Source organism: Triturus cristatus, chromosome 1_2, assembly GCF_964204655.1.
Source record: "Triturus cristatus chromosome 1_2, aTriCri1.1, whole genome shotgun sequence".
Lineage (NCBI taxonomy): Eukaryota > Metazoa > Chordata > Amphibia > Caudata > Salamandridae > Triturus > Triturus cristatus.
Window position 1 is genome coordinate 83,993,344 of NC_140580.1, and position 21,526 is coordinate 84,014,869.

At 44.1% G+C, this 21,526-nt stretch overlaps 1 protein-coding gene across 4 annotated transcripts in view; it reads right to left on the reverse strand.

Moving 5' to 3' along the window:
- The window catches only part of LOC146866845 (scavenger receptor cysteine-rich domain-containing protein DMBT1-like), a 398,665-nt gene that overhangs the window by 275,524 nt on the left and 101,615 nt on the right, over positions 1-21,526 (reverse strand). For all 4 annotated transcript variants that reach the window (XM_085602310.1, XM_085602301.1, XM_085602292.1 and 1 more), the window contains exons 10-12: positions 10,085-10,357; positions 8,006-8,035; positions 2,157-2,429 (exon numbers count right to left, since the gene is read on the reverse strand). In XM_085602310.1, coding sequence (XP_085458436.1) covers positions 2,157-2,429; positions 8,006-8,035; positions 10,085-10,357 — 576 coding nt within the window. The remainder of the gene's footprint in view (positions 1-2,156; positions 2,430-8,005; positions 8,036-10,084; positions 10,358-21,526) is intronic.

Here is a 21,526-nt window from a genome sequence, read left to right on the forward strand (position 1 = left end):
ACAAAAATATACATAAACATACTCACTTGACATTAGCCATACAAATAGCGTGCAGTTTCTCAAAACTTGATACATATGATTGGTCCTGAAGTAACTGATCAGTCTACATTAAATGACCATCAATAATTAAAACTATGGGTTCAATGTAGCGACAATGGGTGAGTCAGAAAACAAATTCGTTCCAATGAGCAGTTAGTGGCTAAGAACCAAATGGTAGGTATACAAAATGGTGCTCTAAGGTCTATCACAAGTACAAATCAGTTATGGCAAGTAATCTGGCACGGTGCCTAAGGTAGGGAAAAACCACCAAATCCTCAAGTGCGTGGCCAGCAGACCACTCTACTATATATACAGATCCTCTGCACACATTTAAAAGTAAATACATAAAGTTTGATAAAATACCACACTGATGCCTGTCTTTGTATTTTCAGATGTCTTTAATTCAAGATCTTAAGACTTCTTAGCCAACACATGTATCATCGCTGTTGCAGGGGATTACCCCGCGCCTTCTTCAGGGCTGAGGTCAGTTTCAAGTAATCTCTTAGTTCCGGTGATAACTCCAACCGGGAAGGGGTTCCTATAATTTGTGCGCCTGGAGAGGCAGACTATTTAGTCTCTTGTCTGAATGTCTTAATGTGCTTCCAAGTGTAAGGGAGTTTCTTTTAAATCAGGCCAATTTGCACTGCAAGCAGGCCATGGCCTGGAGATATAGGGGGTTCTACCTAATACTGCCGGATGTGGCAGTTCTTCTAAAAGAAACTCCCTTACACTTGGAAGCACATTAAGATATTCGGACAAGAGACTAAATAGTCTACCTCTCCAGGTGCAGAAATTATCGCAACCCCTTCCGGGTTGGAATTATCACCAGAACTAAGAGACTACTTGAAACTGACATCAGCCCTGAAGAAGTAGCGGGGTAATCACCTGTAACAGCGATGAAGCACGTGTTGGCTAAGAAGGCTTAAGATCTTGAATTAAAGACATCTGCAAATACAAAGAAAAGGATCATTGTGATATTTTATGAAACTTTATGTATTTACTTTTAAACATGTGCAGAGGATTTGTATATATAAGGACCAAATGGTGTCTACATGCATTACGGCACAGAAGTGCCTTAATCAGTAGAACCCACACAATAGCATTTCTTGATACCCAAAAGCACGGGAGTCTCGGAAGTGAGAAACAATGACGGGAGAAAAAATCCTCTGAGGCACAGTATCGATGGAGTAAGGGATATCTCACACCCTGACTGGAGTGGTGAATAGTCCGGTTTCGAATGTTTAGATGGGTTGAATGATACAATGCAACTGTGTGGAACGACAGCTAAGCGGCTCGCAAGTACTCAGGGAAAGGAAAAGAATTCTGAATTTGCAAAGGAAAATTCAGTACTCGGCGATCGGTAAGCCAGACATAAAGGATTCAACCTGATATATTAGATTAACAAAAAATGTTGATGATGAGCTCTCGATGTAACCAACATGAAGGAGTCAGGAGCCGAACACCGTCTGAGTAGCAAGGCCTTACCACTGAAACCAAAAGGCCGTTGGATGATAAATGTTGCCCAAACTGTTGAGGGTACAACCACATTGGTCATTATCCATATTTTGCAATAGCACAGGAATGAGTGTATGGAAAAAACAATATTCAGTACAGCTCTGGATAGGGCAGCAATAACAGAGCCATCCTAGCAGCTATGCCATGGTTCTTTAGGATTAGATTAAGAGGTGCGCTGCCATTTGGAAAATAAATTGGCTTCCTGCACGGCTGGAGACTCTGAAAATTAGGATAGTCACACAGTAAGTGTTGTGCAAGCCCTGCAGAGTCTACAGCCCTCGGTATGCTCCTTTACCTGCCAGGCGGTGTGCAAAACAGTCCAGTCAGAAGGGACTGTTCTACGGGTTAAATCTTCTGCTCTGATACTTGGCTGCCTCAATTCTAAACTTGTCTTCTCCATGTGAACACGATGTGTGATCCTTTGAAACTATCTCGCTATATCTTAGGAATGTTACCTAATGAAAATTGGGGCCTAAACAGGCTTTAATACCATCATTAGTCATAATATCGTAAAGCTTGACAGTTACATTTACATCCAACAAATTCAACCATTCAAAGTGTTGTTGGTCTGTGAAGGGCCATGACTTCCAAGGAGAGCATACCTGCGCAGATGGTTGCTGCTTCTTCACATTGGCTGCTGGTAAGACCATTCCCGCTGTTACTTGGACAGTATGACTGGCATGGCCCGTATTCAAGGCAATTGGCACTTGGGGCAGAAATCGGCTCTCCACAGTTGAGCATGTGGCATATGGTCTGTGCTTGATTCATTCCCCACTGATAAGTGCATGCTGGTTGCCAGGCTCCATCATTGTATAATTCTACACGCCCGGCACAGCGACTCCAGCCATCAACAAGTCTAGCGACGGGATATTCCTCTGTTGGAGAAAGTAAAGGGTTGGAAAAGTTTACAATGGTATGTGGGCCTAGCTCCAGCAGGAGGGGCCAAAGTTATGAGGCATTGCAAAGAAGCAGAGACCAAAACAATAGCAAAACTAGACATTAAGTACGAGTTAGTAACGATTGCTCCAGTGACTGTAATCCCTGCCCCAGCAGTCCACTCACCAGGGGACCAATCCAATCTAAATACGGATTTATATGGCCCTAAAACTCCTGTGATCCCTGGGTTAGTGTCATTACCCATTTGTTCTGACAGCAGGTGACTTTCATTCACTTGCATTGCCTGTCTCCTCCCCCTAGAGAAAACAAACTCCTGCTTTTGGAGTTTGTTTTCTCCCAGCATAAAAATTGCCTAATTGGCAATTTAAATATGGCCTCTCAGAAAAATTGTGCCAGTGGTTCGCTTTACAGCACAGAGGTCCCCGCCAAGTATGGGGGCTCTCTAAATAGGATAGTGCTTTGCTAGGGAAGATCACCCCCCTGGTGGAAGCATCAGGCCATCTGGCAGTGTCTAAATAAGGACATTAGTGTTTAATATTACAAGTAACATACATAACCAATGGTTTGAACTGCAAATTCAGGTTTGTTCAGAGGATACTTGTTTGTATTCTTGAGGGTTTTGAAGAGTTAAAAGATTTGAGGACAGGTTCCCACTTCTAATAACATCCATCCTGAATGAGGAAGAATTCCAGCACTTTGTGGCACTTTTTCTGGCAGTAAACAATGTCTGATTATGCATAGACATTCATAGGATACCCTAGAACAATTCTTACTTTTAGAAATGTTTTGTGATAATTGTGTCATCCTATTTTATGTTTTTCTCCAACCTCTCTTAGTGGTGTTCGTGTATTTTTATGCTTTCGGTTCTAAGTCTGTGGCAAACTTATGAAGGAGCATTAAGTAGCATAAAAACTATACAGTCCTTATTTTGCAGATAGCAATTTGTAAAGAAGCCATCGAGCTGATAGCTCTAAAAATGGGGTATTGTTTTCTGCAGGATTAAGACTGGTATTGTATTGTATTGTACTGTGTTTGATTTTGTACAGTGCTTTAAGTGGGATGAATAACAGGGGGGGGTCTCTTAAAGGGGCGTGACCAATGTATTTAAGGGCGTGGCTCAAAACATTTAAGCTAAAAATCTGTGCTTATCATAGCGTGTCTTCCGACTGACATCTTGCTGCTTCTGTCATTGCCTCCAGATATATGAAAGCAACAAGTAACATTACATCTACAACAAGCCAGGACTATTGACTTTGTCAATGGTTGCTCATTGTCTGCTTGTTCCCAGTCCCCTTTGTGATTGATAAGCCTGGTCCTTGGAGATTATGTCTCCCTGGGCCTAGTTCTTCTTGTCCAGGTCCTCATGGCTCTGGTTGTCCCAGTCCTCTTGGTGGTCCACCTCCTGGCCCTTATTCTCCTACTTGTCATCATCCTCGTTCCTACTGGTCCTACTCTTTCCTTCCCCAGCCCGACTCCACAATGAGCTTAGTCAGGTACAGCCTGCAAACCAGGCACAGACATTTTTGGGAGTTGAGGACTTTCAGGTGTCTTTTACTGTGTCAGCACTTTCAAGAACAGAAACTCAGAAAGCAAAGAAACAGAAGCTCGCTATACACAGGGCCTTACCCACTTAAAACACTCCTTTACATGAACAAATTCAAAACTACCATTCCCAAGATACATTGTTCAGGTTACTAAAATATAAATGTGGCTGAAGGGGCCCCTCATGAAATGAGACCAATAAGCATCTGTACCATAAACCTCCTCTGCTGGGTGAATAATAAGAAAAAGAGTGTTTATTCACAGGCAGCAGAGTGAAAGAATAACTGTGAATTATCCAGATGCATTATTTACTTGTCTCCTGTTTTGACTTCCCCATCCCACAGAAGCCTCATTACTCTGTCTCACTCAATTTACCTCTTGCATGTGCCTCAAAGCTCTGTAGCCCAAGCACCAATTGCCTTCAGTATGGGCCCCTATCTCTGGGGCCAGAAACCACCTATCTGTCAGCATTCCCGTTTGTTGCTGCTTGTTGACTGCTGCTGTGTTGCCAGGTTTGAAATACAATACAGGAAGCCTAAAGCTAGCACAAGGCCATCCATAAGAAGCCCAAAAAGAGCACAGTCATCATACATCATCATGAGGAGGATCAGGAATATCACAATACAATAAAAGAAACAATGTATTGAAATGAGTGAATAAAACAGTTATGTAGCATACTTAAAAAACAGACTCCGCATTTTTAAGAGACAGCCAAATACTCTTAGACTGCAGTATAAAACATCTGTGTGCCATTTGCTGAAGTCTCTTTTCCTACATCTTATTTGAATATAACAATAGCTTTTTTTTTTTCAAAAATGTTTTTTCTGTTTCTTCATTTGTAAACAACTATGCTTATTTTATGCACTTACCTCTGTACAAGCTATTGTACATGTGTATGTTCCTTTACTTTCAAATGCTTGCCACATGTCACATCCTCATTACATGATGGCCACCACCGTAATATTGCCTGGAGCCCATTTTTTCTTTACAGCCAGCTAAATAACGACTGCATTCACACTGTTTATCAGACGGCCATTCAAATTGAACATCATCTCTTCTATTTTGCCTTTGGTCGGCTAAACAGCAGATATTATGTACTTTTCTGCAGGCCACTGGGTAAACAGCAGAGATTACATACTATTTAGCCAGTGGCCGGGAAAATAGTCACTTCCCTTACCCAACGCACTCCAAATATAAACATGTACACAGATAGCAGGAATAGCACAAATAAATATCATGAAAAATAGCAAGAAGCATAGACTAAAGGTACTTTACTCTAACTAGTATGAGTAACCAAGTCATGGCAAATAACTTAAGGTTTTTTGAAAACACAAAATGATTGGGAATGCTGGATAGTAGAAATAAGATTGTTTCAAAACCTTGAGCCCAGTCGAGTAAAAAATCAAACCCTAGAGGGAACATGGCGGGTAGGGAGTCCTCAGTAAAGAAGATCCTGCCTTGCTGGACCTAAAGTATGAGCAGGTTAATATAAAGAATATAGGTCAGTCTGATAGACTGAAGCAAGACCTTTATCATATACACACTGAATAAATATTAACACTGAAAGTGGTGCAAGACAGGCACAATGGAGTGAGGTGAAAATAGTTAGAACAATCTACGTTTAAGTGGACAGAAAAATAAAGAATTATTTTAAATGAAAGCAATGCATGGTGGCCCACGATGGCTGGACAGTGCCCTACTCCGGCGTCCAAGATTAGAAACTTGGGGGTTATTTTTGATTGCAAATTAACCTTTTCAGCCCAAGTAAACAGCCTTACCTCCTCTTGCTTCTTCCTGATCAAAACTCTAAAGAAGATCTTCCCTTTTATCAGGAAGGAACAACAGAAGCTAGTGGTGGTGGCCCTCCTGCTATCAAAGTTGGATTACTGTAATGGCCTATTTTTGGGAATTGATAAGACGCAAATGAATAGGCTTCAATCATTACAGAATGCTGGTGCCCGATTGCTCCTGGACATACCTAGAGGTAAACCCACCTCTGTGGCTATTCGAACCTTACATTGGCTCTCAATGCAGCATCGGGTCGAATTTAAGGCTCTATGCCTGGTCCACAGGGCGCTTTATGGAGGTGGGGCAGGGGTTATGCGCACATTATTTAGATCTTACATGCCAGTCCGACCATTACGATCGGGTAACTTGAATCTTCTCTGCCTGGATAGGATAAGGAGAGTAAGATGGGGTGGTAGAGCGTTCTCACACCATGCCGCCCTACTATGGAACTCATTGCCGGTAGCCATGCGTCTACAACCTAACAGATTGGCATTTAGGAGAGCCTTGAAAACTCTGTTGTTCACCAGAACATAGTTGCAGGTGACAGGCCTGTTGGCTCAACTAGGTTCTTACCCTTTTTAGCGCCAAGACGCCACGGCATTCGAGCGCTCTACAAGCATATATCCTATCCTATCCTATATCCTATATAGTCGAAAACCCATAAATAATTTACAACAAAAGACCAAATGCGATGAAACTAGGAATTGAATGCGGAGGACAGCTTCAAACAAGAAAAGACTGCATTGTTTCGATATTGTACACAAGAAAACAGTAAACAAATTTGTTTTTGAAATGTAAACATAGAGTCAAATGTAATGCCTTTGTTGAAGACAAAAGAGGGGTCTACTACTAGGCATTAGTATATTTCAAGTGTATGGACTGGATTTAATGTGGATCTTTTATGTTTAAGTTTGCTTGTGGAGCATAATGAGTAGTGAAATCTTGGGGTGGATTGGGTTTCATAATCTAGGTTTTAGGATTGGTGGTTGCTCTCAGGTAGGGAGTCACTTGGTATTTCAAGTATGATAACAAAGGCACATGGGCTCCTTGTCTAGGGCAAAAAGGAGCTCTTGTTGCTGAGAGGGAGAAAGGGATACTTTGTTTCGAGACTGCTGATTATGTTCTGATGAAGACCCACGTATGTGGTTATGAATGACCTCTTTTTTTGGATCGAAACGTTGACAACCTGATCAGTGAAGCATGGACTGAAGTAGTATCCCCATGAAGGGAGTTGATTGATTCAAGCACACACCTCTACTTCATGGATGTGAATTGAGTTACTTATCTTTACTGCAGAAAGACTGAATGCAGATGCCTGTGTGCACTACTAGTTTTATTTTAGTTTGCTTTGTTAACATTTTGAGCCACCTGTCACTTTTGCACGAGCACTTTTTTCTGCATATATTAGAGAAACCTTTACATTTGGAACGATGTGTATATAATAAGAATTTCTAAATACATTTTGATTTATTTGCATATTTCTTGGCTCTGTTGCACTATTTGTTTCTCTCCACCCCCTCTTGTTTTAATCACTTGCAGGATCGAGATACTAAGAGTAATACTGAATTTGTTTTTCTTTTTCATATTTTCCATTGGGATAACTTTGTTGTATGTATCAAATTGTACCCAGGACATACGGGCTTTTTGGGTAACCCAATTTTTTTGTAAGGAGAACCTAGAAGTCATCCTCCTCTACAGATGGGGAACTGCAATTATTCATGTATTATGTTTCAGGTACCTATGTGAAAGTGCATTATAGTCGTGACTCTGTTAAATGCAAGCTTTTTCCATATTACGAGCCTTTCATGCATTCCATTTTATACTCAGTCGCCAGATTGCTCGATTTCTCAAGCTGTGTCCTGAGGGTCTTCATGTATTTTAGGTATGTTTCTTGACTAGTACTGCCAATAACTTCCGAACGGACATCGATGGGTAACTGGGCATTCTTCCCCATCGTTAAATTCTATGGGGCAAAAAAGGAGGCGTTTGTGATGTGCAGGTAAGCCTCATGCAAGCTCCTCTTGGCCTTCTGATGTGAAGTGGCATAATGCTATAATATCTGGAACTTCCTATGACAAGCTTAATTACACCATTACACAAATTACACAGGTGTAATCTTCCAGATCTACTTAGGTGCTGCTGTGTAAGGCCAAGGCCACTGCATATTCCCTAACTTGTTATGGGGTTTCCAATTTGTGTTACTCTCGAGGACAGCTGCACCTACCAGGTGGACAATCTGTTGTCGTCACAGCATCTGTGAAAAAATACAAGAACAAATCCAAATCAGAAAATGTGTGTTATCAATGTTAAATAAAGCAATAAGAATATATACAATTAGGGTTACAATTGGGAGAAAGGCATTTGTTTACAATGGTTAATGCTGGCAAAAGCAAGTTTCAAAATAGCTCCTTACCCGCTACAACCCCTATCACTGGCAAAACCAGAAAAACCAGAAGGACTGGCTTTTATATGCTAACCCCTGCAAACAGACATTCATGATGCATATTTAAGCATGCCTGTGTTTGCCTGCAATAGAACATTAAAGTCGTGAGTACTGGCCATGCTAATGCCTCTTAATATTGCTGTATAAGCAAGGTTGATGGGTTGAGCACAAATTGTCCAACTTTACAATTTTTGTTTGCATAATTAACAATCTCTCCATGAAAGTGAGACTAAGCTTGAACATTCTGTGAAATCAGTGGTTATATAATGAATTGCATATTAAAAGCTTTAAAAGCATTTGAAATATTAGTTTCAAAGTAGTGGCGTGACCTAAACAAACCAATAGCTGACTTGGGCTGTTTCAGAGCACTGTATACTGTGCTATGTTTTTACGTCAGGCATATATATCGAGACATAAAAAATGTATAAAAAAGTAGGGGTGTGCATAATTCGCACAATTGCATGTAGCGTTATCACATGGAATTACCTGACAATGCCACAATAGTATGCAGAACTACGCAAGAAATGTGATTCTGCAATTAGCGCTGTTTCTGAGCGCAAAAATGCCCTCTCATGTTTAAAATGGATTCAAGGATGCATTTTACGCTGCGAAATAGCACTAAATGCTGCAGAACACAAATAGCAGCCGTTTGCTAAATGTGCTTTTTAGGTAGAATTTTCACCCACCTTACTCCCGGAATTTAGTGCTATTCTCTCAGTGCAAAATACACCCCTTAATCCTAAATTGACCTGAGGATGCATTTTGCGCAAAAAAATAGAGCTAAATGCGGCAGAACACAAATAGCGATGGTGAGTGGCCACTTGCGCTTCCTAAATGTGAACTTATGGTAGGATTTCTTTTCCCAATATTACTCTTAATCACACGAGCATGAGTAATCGCATTATTATGGGTACTTTCATGTCAAAGACTAATGCGGAATTACTGAAATTATTCTGGTTATTCCAGGGTGATTAAAATTCAGCCCATGCCTAGTAAAAAGTGATATCGAGAATGATGGAATTATTCTCAGCCACTGCTTGTAACTCTAAGCCACATTCTAGTCACTTGCAAAGCATCTTGTACAAGATTGAGAGGAATGTCCTGCCCTTCCACAGTGATAGGCCATACCTTAGCCTCTTCATCTCAGGGCATGTTCCGCCACTGTACAGTAAGGCCATGCCTGGTCTCCTGAGAGGCCTTGTCTTAGCCTCACAGCAGCAAGGCCTTCCCACTGGAACCACAAGGGTGTTAGATGATAAATGTTAACCAAACTTTTGAGGGGGCAACCACATTGATCCTTATCCAGATTTTGCAATAGCACATGAATGAGTATATGGAGAAAACAATATTTATTACAGCTCTGGATGGGGGAGCAATGACAGAGCCATCCTAGCAGCTGTGCCATATTTCTTTAGGGTTAGATTAAGAGGTGCGCTTGAGTTTGGAAAAGAAGGTGGCTTCCTGACCGGCTAGTGACTAAAAATTAGGATAGCCACATATTATGTGTTCTGCATGACTCGCAGAGTCTGCAGCACCTCGCGATGCCCCTTTAGCACCCAGGCAGGGGCGAAACAGTCCAGTCAGAAGGGACTGTTCTATGGCTTAAATCTTAAACCCTGATACTTGGCTGCCTCAATTCTAATCTTATCTTCTCCACATGAACATGATGTGTTATCCTATACAAATACCTCTATATACCTTAGGACAGTTGCCTAAAGAAAATGGGGGCCTAAACATGCATTACTACCAATCATTAGTCACAATATCGTAAAGCTTGACAGTTACATTTACAGCCAACACATTCCATCAATCAAGTTTATGTTGGTCTGTGAAGGTCCATGACTTCTAAGGAGAGCATACCTGCACAGATGGTCGCTGCTTCTTCACATTGGCTGCTGGTAAGACCATTCCCGCTGCTGCTTGGACAGTATGACTGGCATGCCCCATATTCAAGGCAATTAGCACTTGGGGCAGAAATTGGCTCTCCACAGTTGAGCATGTGGCATAAAGTCTGTGCTTGACTCATTCCCCACTGATAAGTGCATGCTGGTTGCCAGGCTCCATCATTGTACAATTCCACACGCCCAGCACAGGGACTCCCGCCATCAACAAGTCTAGCGAAAGGATATTCCCCTGTTGGAGAAAGTAAAGGGTTTGTAAAGTTTACAATGGTATGTGGGACTGACAGCAGGAGGGGTTAAAGTTATGAGGCATTGCAAAGAAGCAGAGACTAAAACAATAGCAAAACTAAACATTAAATACGAGTCAGTAACACGTGCTACGGTGACTGCAACCCCTGCCTCAGCAGTCCATTCACCACAGGACCAATCCAATCCAAATAGGGATTCATATGGCCATAAAACTCGTGTGATCGCTGGGTAAGTGTGGTGTGCCCATTTGTTCTGAGAGCAGGTGACTATAATTCATTTGCACAGGCTGTGTCTACCATGATTGGCATGATTGGATGTGGAAATGATAAATGCTCCTCATACCCAGGCCAAAGATATATATATTTTTTTTAACTTTATTTTCCTTTACATCAAACTTAACATGTTGTACAAAAAAATGCTGTCACCAATGCAGCTGTATACAATATCACAATATATCCATGGCGATTCATCTTTCGGTTCGCTGTCTACAACGAAATTCGCAAACCATGGAGGCCAAGGCCATATGAAACACATTATGCAGTGTCATAACTAAATTGAAAGATCCCTGAAAACAACTTCTCACCCCGGTAATACTAATCGTTAATACTAGATTCTTTCGAGTACGGATTTAACACATGCAGTAATGTCATACAATTTCGATGAAACAATAGAATTAAAGGTCCGCGGAAAAAAAATGGCTATCCCACTCCTTCTGGCACTATGCCTTGCTCCACTTGTTGATCTAAATCGTGATGCAATGTTTCGATATATGCCCGTTATGAGTCCCATATGTCTTTGGGGCGGGACGAGCTAGGCATCACACTTGCGTATGGTTCACTGTTAATGGTGCAATATGCTAGACTCTGCAGCCAGTTCTGGGTGGTCGGTGCAGACTTATGCCACCAATGAATGGCCACCTCACATTTCGCCAATAGCAGGCCCAAAGCTGCAAACCGTCTGATTTTCTTTGGGAAGTTCACTGTATACCCCAGCAAGGCTAACTCGGGGGTAGGGGTTAAAGAGAGATTGATCATTTGCCCTAGCGTGTAATGTATGCTCTCCCAAAAGCGTTGCAGCTTTGGACATGTCGATGTGAGGTGTGCAAAGTCAGCTTGAGGGGCAGAGCATTTGCGACAGTGGTGCGATATGGAGGGGTCTATCTTGTGTGCTAGCGCTGGGGTGAAATATTTGCGGCACAAAAATTTGAAATTCAAGAGTTTGTGCCTACTGTTCAGGGAAACGTCCTGTGTGACAGAGCAGCACTTGGCCCACTGTTTATCCGTAATTGTCGTTCTCAAATCTATTTCCCAGGCTCTACGAACTTTGTCGTTGTCTATGGGTTTGAGTGCCGCACATGCTTTATAGAGTTTCGAGATGAGGTGTGTGTTGTTTGCGTTCTCAATAACCATAGTGAGAGGAGGGAATGAAATTGGCTCAATCGGGATGGTTGGGAAGGTGGAGCGTAGGGCCGAACGGATTCTGCCCATGACAAACCTATCCATGATGGTACCTGTCTGGAGCCTGGCATCTTCTGATAAGGAAAATACGTGGCCGTTTGGATATAAGTCCCCCATTCGTGAGAATTCAAATGTCATGAGGGATCGCTGCACTAATCGCTCTCCCGTGATTGGTATCCAACGGGGGTTGACGATGGGCAGAGCCGAAGAATAAAGAATTTCAGTACCAGTGATTCGGCCCAGTTTCTTCCATGCCCAGCTTGTGGTGGAAACAGTTTGGATATCAGATGGATCTCTAGGGAGGCCCACAGGAAGGATAGTCACTAGCTTTTCAGGAAGAACGAGATCGGCTTCCGGCTGAAGATATGGAATCCGGGCGTCAGGGTCATACCATGAGTAAGCATAGCTACATTGCGCCACCAAATAGTACAACTGAAGATCTGGAACATTATAACTCCCTCTCTCATGCGGTAACGTAAGGATTGCCCATCGGACTCGTGACTGCTTCCCACCCCAAATCAAGCGGGTCAAAAGGGTACGAGGTGTACGAAAAAAGGTATTGGTGAGAGGAATGGGTATGTTGTTAAAAAGATATAAGAATTTAGGGAGTACTACCATTTTTAGAATTGCTACACGGCCTGCCATAGACAGGGGCAGCCTTAGCCATTTCTCTATTTGGGTTGTGAGTGTGTCGACTGCTCGCCCATAGTTGAGCCGTACTATTTGAGTGGAGTCTAAGTGTATATGGATTCCTAAATACTTCACAGAGTCCGAGCACCATTCTAAAGGAAAGTCGCAGCTCCACTGTTTTGTGCTGGGAGTCAGCGGGAATATAACAGATTTGTGCCAGTTTATGCCTAAATCAGAAAAGCGACCAAATCAAATTATTTCCCTAATCAGTTTGTGCAAGTTATCTTAAGGTTGCTGGACATAGAGGATCGTGTCGTCTGCGTATAGGGAATCCAAAAGGGGGCCAGTGTTAAACTGCAGGCCTCTATGTAAATGCCGTTCCTGAAAGTGCCTTACTAGAGGGTCCATGGCCAGAATGAACAACAGCGGAGACAGTGGGCATCCCTTTCTGGTATCACGGGACAACTGAAAGGGGGCAGAAAGCGTACCATTTAACCGCAACCTTGCCGTAGGGTTAGTGTATAACAACGTTGTCGTGGCGATGAAATCCAGGGGCATGCCCATGCGTCTCATGACTGATAGAAAGAAGGGCCATTCTAAAGAATCGAAGGCTTTCTCTGTGTCGAGAAGGATGCCCGCAGCCGGGATGTCTGGGTTTATCCTGTGAATGACTGAAAAAAGTTTACAATGTTAAGGGAAGTGGAACGGTGTGGAACAAAACCAGATTGAGACAGAGAAATTATGAACTCCATTAATTGGGACAACCGGTTGGCAATGACTTTCACCAAAATTTTATAATCTAGGTTGAGTAGAGAAAGTGGCCGATACGAGCCGCATTGAGTGGGCTCCTTACCAGGTTTGGGGAGGAGGATAATCACCGCCTCCCTGAAAGTGGGGGGCAGTATTTGTGCCTCCAATGCCTCAGCGTAGATCTCGATGAGTTTTGGAGCCAGCAGCTCTTTATATTCCTTATAAAAATCTCCGGTAAAGCCATCCAACCTGGGTGCGGAAGATCCCCGAATAGTATCAATGGCTATTATTACGTCTGCGACTGTAATGGGTGCAGCCAAAAAGTCCTGCATGTGTTTCTCGAGATACACTAAGGCTATCTCGTCTAAATATCCCTCTTGGGCTACCCGATCACTCCCTATGGTAGTGGAATACAGGGTAGTAAAAAATTCCAAGAATTGGTTCTGAATGTCTGCCGTGGAAGTGTGTATGTGGGTGTCCTGGGAATGTATTTCAGTGATGTAGGTCTTGGGGTAAGGGGGGCGTAGAAGTTGGGCGAGCACTCTGCCTGGTCTTTCCCCCTCGCCATACCATCGGGCTCTCTGATAGTTCCCCAAGAACGGGATCTCCCGGTCAACTGCTTCCCTGTAATCCTCCAATAGCACCAGCCGCCTGTTATAATATGTGGACTGTGTGTGAGTTGCGGCAGCCTCGTCCAGTGCCTGGAGGTCCCGCTCTAAGTGTGTCAGTGTGTTACGGAGGTCTCTGAGGACCCCGGCATGTTTGGCTATGCAGGCACCCCTGATTACGGCCTTGAAACCCTCCCAAAGAACTGCCCGCGTGTCCACCGAGCCTGTGTTGATTTCGAAGTACTCCTCTAGAGCTTCCATTAACTCTTCTTTAAACACTTCATCATGCAGTGCGCAGCTGGGGAATCACCACTGCCATTCAAAGCCCTCTGGACGGGGGATCTTAAGGAGAAATATCACCGGGGAGTGATCGGAGTATGTCCTGGGAAGGGTCCCCACTGCCGCACACCAACCATAAATGTCTGGGAGAACAACCAGTAGTCGATCCTTGTCCAAGTGTTGTGTTGGTCCGAGTAATGAGTATATTCTGTCGTGTTGGGATGGCGAGCACGCCAGACATCTAACAGACTGAACTGGTCACAGAGCTCTCGAAGTACACGACGGGCCCTAGGTTTTGTGTCCGTAGATTTGGAGGAGCTATCCCTGTCTAGGTCAAGTAGTAGGTTGAAATCCCCCCTATGAGTAATGTTTGTGGCTGTAGTCGCATGAGGTGAGTGTGAAGGGAATAAAAAAATTGCGGCGTGTCAGTGTTCGGGGCATAAACGCAGAGCAGCGTGACCTCTCTGACCAGCAGGATTCCGGAGACCGCCAGGAACCTCCCCTCGTCATCTTGAATCATGGAGTGAAAGCAAAAGAGGACCCGCCTGAGTATTAGAATGGCGATACCCCTCGCGTAATTACTGTAGTTGGCAAAATACCTGTGCAGACCCCAACCAGCTCCAAAATGTGCCGTGTCCGTTTTGGGAGGTGTGTCTCCTTTAAGTATGCGATATCAACCTTATGTCTTGTCAGGTAGTGAAGCACTTGCCTGCGTTTCCTAGTATCATTCAGGCCACGTACGTTCCAAGACATCAGGGTGAGGTCGGAGGGACCCTCTACATTACCCAGCCTAACCATGTATTCGAGACAACATTCTCAACGTTGTAATTGTAGCGACTGCTTTGGACGACTTGAAATGGCACGTGTGATAGAATTTTCGGTGTTAAACAGCCCCCTCCACCCCCCACCCAGCCAATCCCCACCCAGGGAAGGGCCATACCCAACAGAACATAGAACATGAAGTACCAAGATTTTGTACATTTCCATAAAGAGTCAGGAAAACAGTACCCCGAATTATACCAAACCATTTTCAAAGGATACACCAAGGGGGGAGGCAATGGCCCGGTAAGCTAAATGAAATGTCGGTGCTAGGTTGTGGAAAAAACAGAATCCCAAAAGTTACATTCTAACAGATTACTTGAGTCAAATTGTGGATTCACTCCGTGCCAGCACTGAAGAACAGTTCAGCACTTGCGCCGGATCCGCTGTGAGGAGGGGATGGGCCTGCAATCGCTCTGTTGGAAGGAAGATTATTTTGTTTGTAGACTCGGCAAAACTCCTGCGCTTCTGTTTTCAAAAATTCTGGCCCCTGCCGTCGATGTCGACCCTCAGCCTGGCAGGATATAACATGCCGTATCTTAGTCCCAAGTTTCTCAAGGTGGCTTTGACACCATTGAATTTGCGCCACGCGTCCTGCACCATGGCCGTGAAATCTGGATAAAAGGAAAGTTTTGTGCCCTGCCAGTGCATGTCACCTTTCTCGCAAGCCCGACGAAGCGCCGCATCCCGGTCCCGAAAGTTCATAGTGCATGCCACTATGGGCCTGGGGGGAAGACCTCTGATAGGGCGAGGGCCGAGCAATTTGTGCGCCCTCTCGACTACAAAGCCAGCAGTGAAGGATTCTTTGCCGAAGAGCCCGACCAATAAAGTCTCAACAAATAGATCCATGCGGCCAGTGGGGGTTGTCTCCGGAATGCCAAGGATACGAGCTGAGCGACAGATCTTTTGAGCAGCCTCAGACGGGGCACGCTGTGTAGCACGGCCAAGAGCTGCAATCTCGGTGGATCCCTCCTCCACTCCCCAGCAGGTCAGGGCATCAAGAACGTGCTGGGGCGGGGGGCACAGCACACCGCACCAGCACCTCACCGCCGGGCCGAGCCGCGGCCGTGTTGCGTTTTACGGCCACCCACTCCCGCAGGCTCCACCCGCAAGGAAAGAGGCCGGTCTCGGATCACACGCTGGGCCGGGGTGCACCGCCGTCTCTGTCTTCCGTCATTAATACCCAACGCGGGCACACAACAAAGCAGCAGTAGGATCTGCAAGGTCGGGGCATCGTCCGCTTTCACTCACGCCGCATCACCAGGCACACGGACGACGTTTGTGTAGGAAATCTGAAAGAAGGCTGGAAAGTTTAACGGAGCTTCAAAGCCAGGCGGCCATCTTCGTCGCCAGCTTGGCCACCCCCCAGGCAAGGATAATTAGTGTTGGGTCCATTTGTTTTTTCCCAGAGAAGAAAAACTCCTGCTTTGGGAGTTTCTTTTCTCCCACCAATAAAAATGCTTAATGGGCAATTTAAATAAAGCCTCTCTCAGAAACATTGTGCCAGCGGTAAACTTTACAGCATAGAGATACCCGCCGGGTATGGAGGATCTGTAAATAGGATAGTGCTTTGCTAGGGCAGCTGAGGTTATAACTCACCCCCTGACAAAAGCATCCGACCTTCTGGTAGGGTCTAAATAAGGACATTACTGTCGAGTAGCCAATGGTTTGAATTGCAAATTCAGATTTGCTCAGAGGATATATGTTTGGATGCTTGAGGGTTTTGAAGAGTTAAACGATTGGAGGACAGGTCTCCATCCTTAATGATGAAGAATTCAATCCCTCTGTGGCACTTTTTCCCACAGTAAACAATTTCTGCATAAGCACAGACATGCATAGGATACACTAGAACAATTCTTACTTTTGGAAATATTTTGTGATAACCGTGTAATGCAAATTTATATTCTTCTCCAACCTCTCTTAGAGGTGTTCATATATTTGTATCCTTTTGGTTCAACGTCTGGGGCAAGCTTGTGAAGGAGCATTAAGTGGCATAAAAACTACACACTCCTTAATTTCCATCGAGCAATTTGTAAAGACACAGAACAGTTGATAGCTCTCAAAGTGAGGTATTAAAACTTTGATAACTGTATTACTTTTGTGATTGTATTTTATTGTACTGTATTCCTTAAATCACACTTCATATCCCATAGTAAGAAATGAAAGCGTATTATCAGAAAGATAGCATGCTGCACGTCAGAAGAATACTTGGATAGAAGAGTCCTGTAAGAGAGACATTTTAGAGCTGTGGATGAGTAGCCAGAGTGGCGCCCTTATGGTGTCTTAGGCCGCACCATTTAACAGTGCGATCGAGGAAAGATGAGTGAGAGATAATACGTGTTTCACATAGTAAAGACGGGGGGAGAGGCAAAAACACACCTACTACTCTACTCTCCCCAATCACAACTGTAACACACACAGAGAGGAGAAGGGTGTAGGGTTCTCTAGAGGGAGAGAGGTGACATCTGCTTTGTGGAAAAATACCGCCCTCACTCAAAAAATTGTGCCATGCTTCATCATCGGTCTTGCTTCAATAGAGCTCTGCGCAGACCAACGACTAGGGTGGAGCAACGGGAGGGGAAGACAATACAAACATGTAAAGTAATGATAGAATCTGGCATCACTGAAAGAAAAAGTGAAGTGAAGTTAAAACTAGTTCAGTGGTGTCTTAATTAAACAATTTTCTTCCTAGACCCACTGACCAGGATTAAAAACGTGAAGGATGGTGGTGACAGGAAAGTATTAGGAGTTCCTTCACCCCTCCTTACTGCCAGATCGTCGACATGTTTCTGTTGCTTTGCACGTGCCCACAATATCAGGTCACCACAGCATTCATCAGGACCTTTCTGATCCTAGTATCTTGAGATCCCTCATAAACCCAAAGTTTGGGATGCCCGGAACCAATTGTTCACAGGGAGAGGGACCCACTCAGTAACACACCTCGGTTAATCTGTGGGTGAAGATATTTGAAAAAAGAGTGGAGTCAGTCATTCTTGTAGCGGGTATCGGTCATGCAGAACAACCTGTTTCACTTCATATACCTCACTCACACTCTTTTTGTGAAAGTATACAATTTAATACATCCACTCATGCATGTACCACCTCTAGACGCAGACTGGGCATAAAGATACCATGCCCTATCCTATGGTGTCCCTTGTAGGACATATCACCCATGCTCGTCCATTTAATATGGTCAAAGAAACCGTACTTGGTTGGGTGATTGCCCCTCATGATCTCGCATCACTCCTCCATCGAAGGTTACTGAAAAACTAAACTCACCGAGTTTACATTAGTGCATGCTTAAATTGGTGAGTAAGAGGAGAAGACTCCCTGTAGTCACACTCTAGGGGGAGAATAAAAACATAAACATTTTTTAGCAAAGCACTCTACGTTCTGTCTAGCCCATTCACACTCCAAGTGTGTTTTGTGTCAACCACTCTGGAACTAGGTCCGGTGTATTCTGCACACCAGGTCTCTTGGGCGAGTCAAAATGATATATGTTTGACCAGCTCCAGCATGTTAAGAAGCCCTAATTAGGAACAAGAATATATCCTTAAATCCTTTAGTTTTATGTGCCAATGAACAGAGACATGGTTCCAATACCTTGCCACTGTGTCTATGATGTTAATCTCAATGAGAGATCGCGCATTCTCCGTGTTGGCCCAATGAAAAGCATCTGCCCCTATTCTCTGTGTGGCAGCAAACCACCTGGTAATACACCCCGGTGCTCCAACTCAGTAAAAACTAAAAAGGTTATACCCCGAGAGCGATCCTGAAGCTACACATAACCCCTTGTTTCTTTATTTCTTTTCTGGGGTCATAGCCGGCATACTGCGTGGTTGCACACAAGAACAATCCCCCCAGTAAAGTGTAAACCCCCTCTCGTCTGTGCCCCACTCCCGCTACTCCTTACCACGCCAAGGGTGGTGCTCTGCCTGGACCTCTTATCCTGTGCTCGCCGTGTAGAGTAACCGGCACTCGGCAAGGCGTCCCTAAATGCGGCTAGGGGTGTGGTCATTGCTGCAATGCTTCTACCTTGTAAACAGGGGAACAGCAGCGTGTTAGCGCTTGCTGTTCCATACCACTGTTCCCTGCGTTTTCAAACTGGATTTGAAAACTATAAAATCTGATTTTCAAAAAGGCCATAACATCCCTCCTCATTTATGGTTTATTAAGTCTGGCAACCACTAGCTACTTGTTATATTCCCTTTCTTGTCTTCGTGGGGGGATAGGTATTTTCTAAAGACATCACTGCTGGCATTGAGGAGGCCCTAAAGCTTAACCAACCCTCCTAAAGATCTTTTTATGAGGGATCATTTAAAGGGGAGAGGTTACATCAGTCATTATCTTCCCTTAGTTTTATTAGCGGGTGGATAGGTCGTGTGCGTGACCCCGCTCAGTGTTGGCAGGAGGGTATTCCTCACAGTCTGGGGAGTTGCCTATTACAGTGCTGTACCTCTTAAAAAGTCATATTTTACTTATGTTTGCCTGAGGTCTCGCACCTACATTCCTACCCTAGGGTAGCACTGGATTTCTGTAGTTAGGAATAGTGTAGTGTAGATTGTATGTCTCTTAAATTCCCTCGTATGTATTTTAGTTTGTTGTAGGTTCTATTTGAGATCCCCTTGGTGTCATTGCTTCTTGGTGTTCCATGGGATATCATCGTTCAGCCCGTTTATATGGCTCTTCAACCAATACACCCATTTCTGTTCCCTGAGAAGAAGTTATCTTGTTCTCTCTGAGTTAGGATGGAATCTTGGTTTATCCAGAACTGTCCATGTTAGGTCATTCTCCGCATGGTTATGCTCCACATAGTGCCTGGTCATTTTTGTATTGGTTTTCTTGCACCACACGGTGCTTCTATGCTCTGTTATGCATGTTCTCACCTTTCTCGTTGTCATGCCTATGTATTGCTTCTGACAGGGCAGGTGATAAGATAGATGACATGATCAGAATTAAAGTTAGTGTGTACCCTCTGTTCCCAGGAAGATTGTAGACCCAACTTCACACTCTTAGTATTTTTGGTCAGGTGGCATACATCGCATGACACTCACCTGGTATGTCCAGTGACTGGTATTAGCGGGCCTTGATGGGGTGTGTCTGTCCGTTCCTTGACAGTCGGTCTTGTATGGACTAGGATGTCTTTTAGATTTGCACTCCTTTTCAAGGAGAACAATGGTTTTTCCATGCTTAAGCCGTTAGAGTTTAGTATGCACCAGTTCTTTAAGATGAGCTTCCTGACATGGTGTGAAGCAGTGTTAAAAGTAGTCACGTATACTGGTTTATTCTAGTTCTGTTTATCCACCTTCTTCAAAAGGTTGTCTCTGTTGGTGTTAACAGCTCTCTTACTTGCTTTTTTCACTACCCGTCTGGGGTATCCCCTTTCTTGTAGTTTCTCCACCCGTAGGTCTGCTCCCTGGTGGAAGGTAGTAATGTCCGTGCAGTTGCATCGGAGGTGGTAGAACTGTCCCACGGGGAGGTTCTCCCTCAGTGTTTTGGGGTGCAAGCTTTCAAAAGAGAGAAGGGAGTTCTTCTCTGTAGGCTTATGGTGGACTCGTGTGGAAAGTTTCCCATTCCAGCGTTCGATCAAGAGGTCCAGGAAAGGCAGTTTCGTTTTCATTATCATGGATGTGAAATGTAGCAGGTGGTTCCTACTATTAAGCCACTCCAAGAATTCCTTCACCGTATCCTCGTCTCCCCTCCAGATAATGATGACGTTGTCTATAAATATCTGCCACAGCTTTATGTTGCTGGCCCAAGGGTTGTCCTCTTTATAGATGTTGGTGTTCTCGAATGCTCCTATATGTAATCCTGCCAGACTTGGAGCAAACGTACTCCCCATTGATGTTCCGTGGGTCTGTAGGTACAATGTGCCCTCAAATTCGAAATAATAATACGAAAAAATAATAAGTGCCCATTTTACATTAATTGTAGGTACCATATGGAATTTTTGGTGACTAATTAGCCTTCAACCTACACCCAGTAATTAAGACAGTGACTTTGTAAATATTGTGAGATCTAAAGAGGAGCAAGAGAGAACAGAGATCTGACCAGAAGGTCTACATTAAAGGAATCCCATAGGGAAGTAGTTGTTTTAGTTTAAAAATCAGTCCTGGTTTAGAGTGTGCAAGGTAGAAGCTGATGAGAAACAAGAGTGGGACTTGCAGGGATGGACAATATTACGGTCTTCTATGGTGTCAGCTGTTATGTGGCAGATGTATATTGTGCTCAGGGAGGGCCTGGTCTGGCATTTTGGGCAGTATTGTTCCAGTTAGAGCAGGATGAAGACTGATTTGAATTTGGCTGGGTCCAAACTGAGCTGGCATGGTGTGCAAAGTAACAATGGACTGGGATATGGCCCGAGTAACTACCAGTGGCTGAGATTAATCCAAGAATTCCATCCACCACTTTTTTGTGTAATTCCGTAATGCAAATAAGTCTTGACCCTGCTCAGACGGGAACAGTCCTTCCCAAACGGCTTGGTCAGGTCCCCTCTGAATCGGAACACATTCTGTTCTGGTTCACAGAGGAACTAGTCCTGGAGTTCGGGCTGGACTGTTCCCATTGGAGCAGGGTCATGACTGATTTGCATTTGTTTGTGTCCAAATT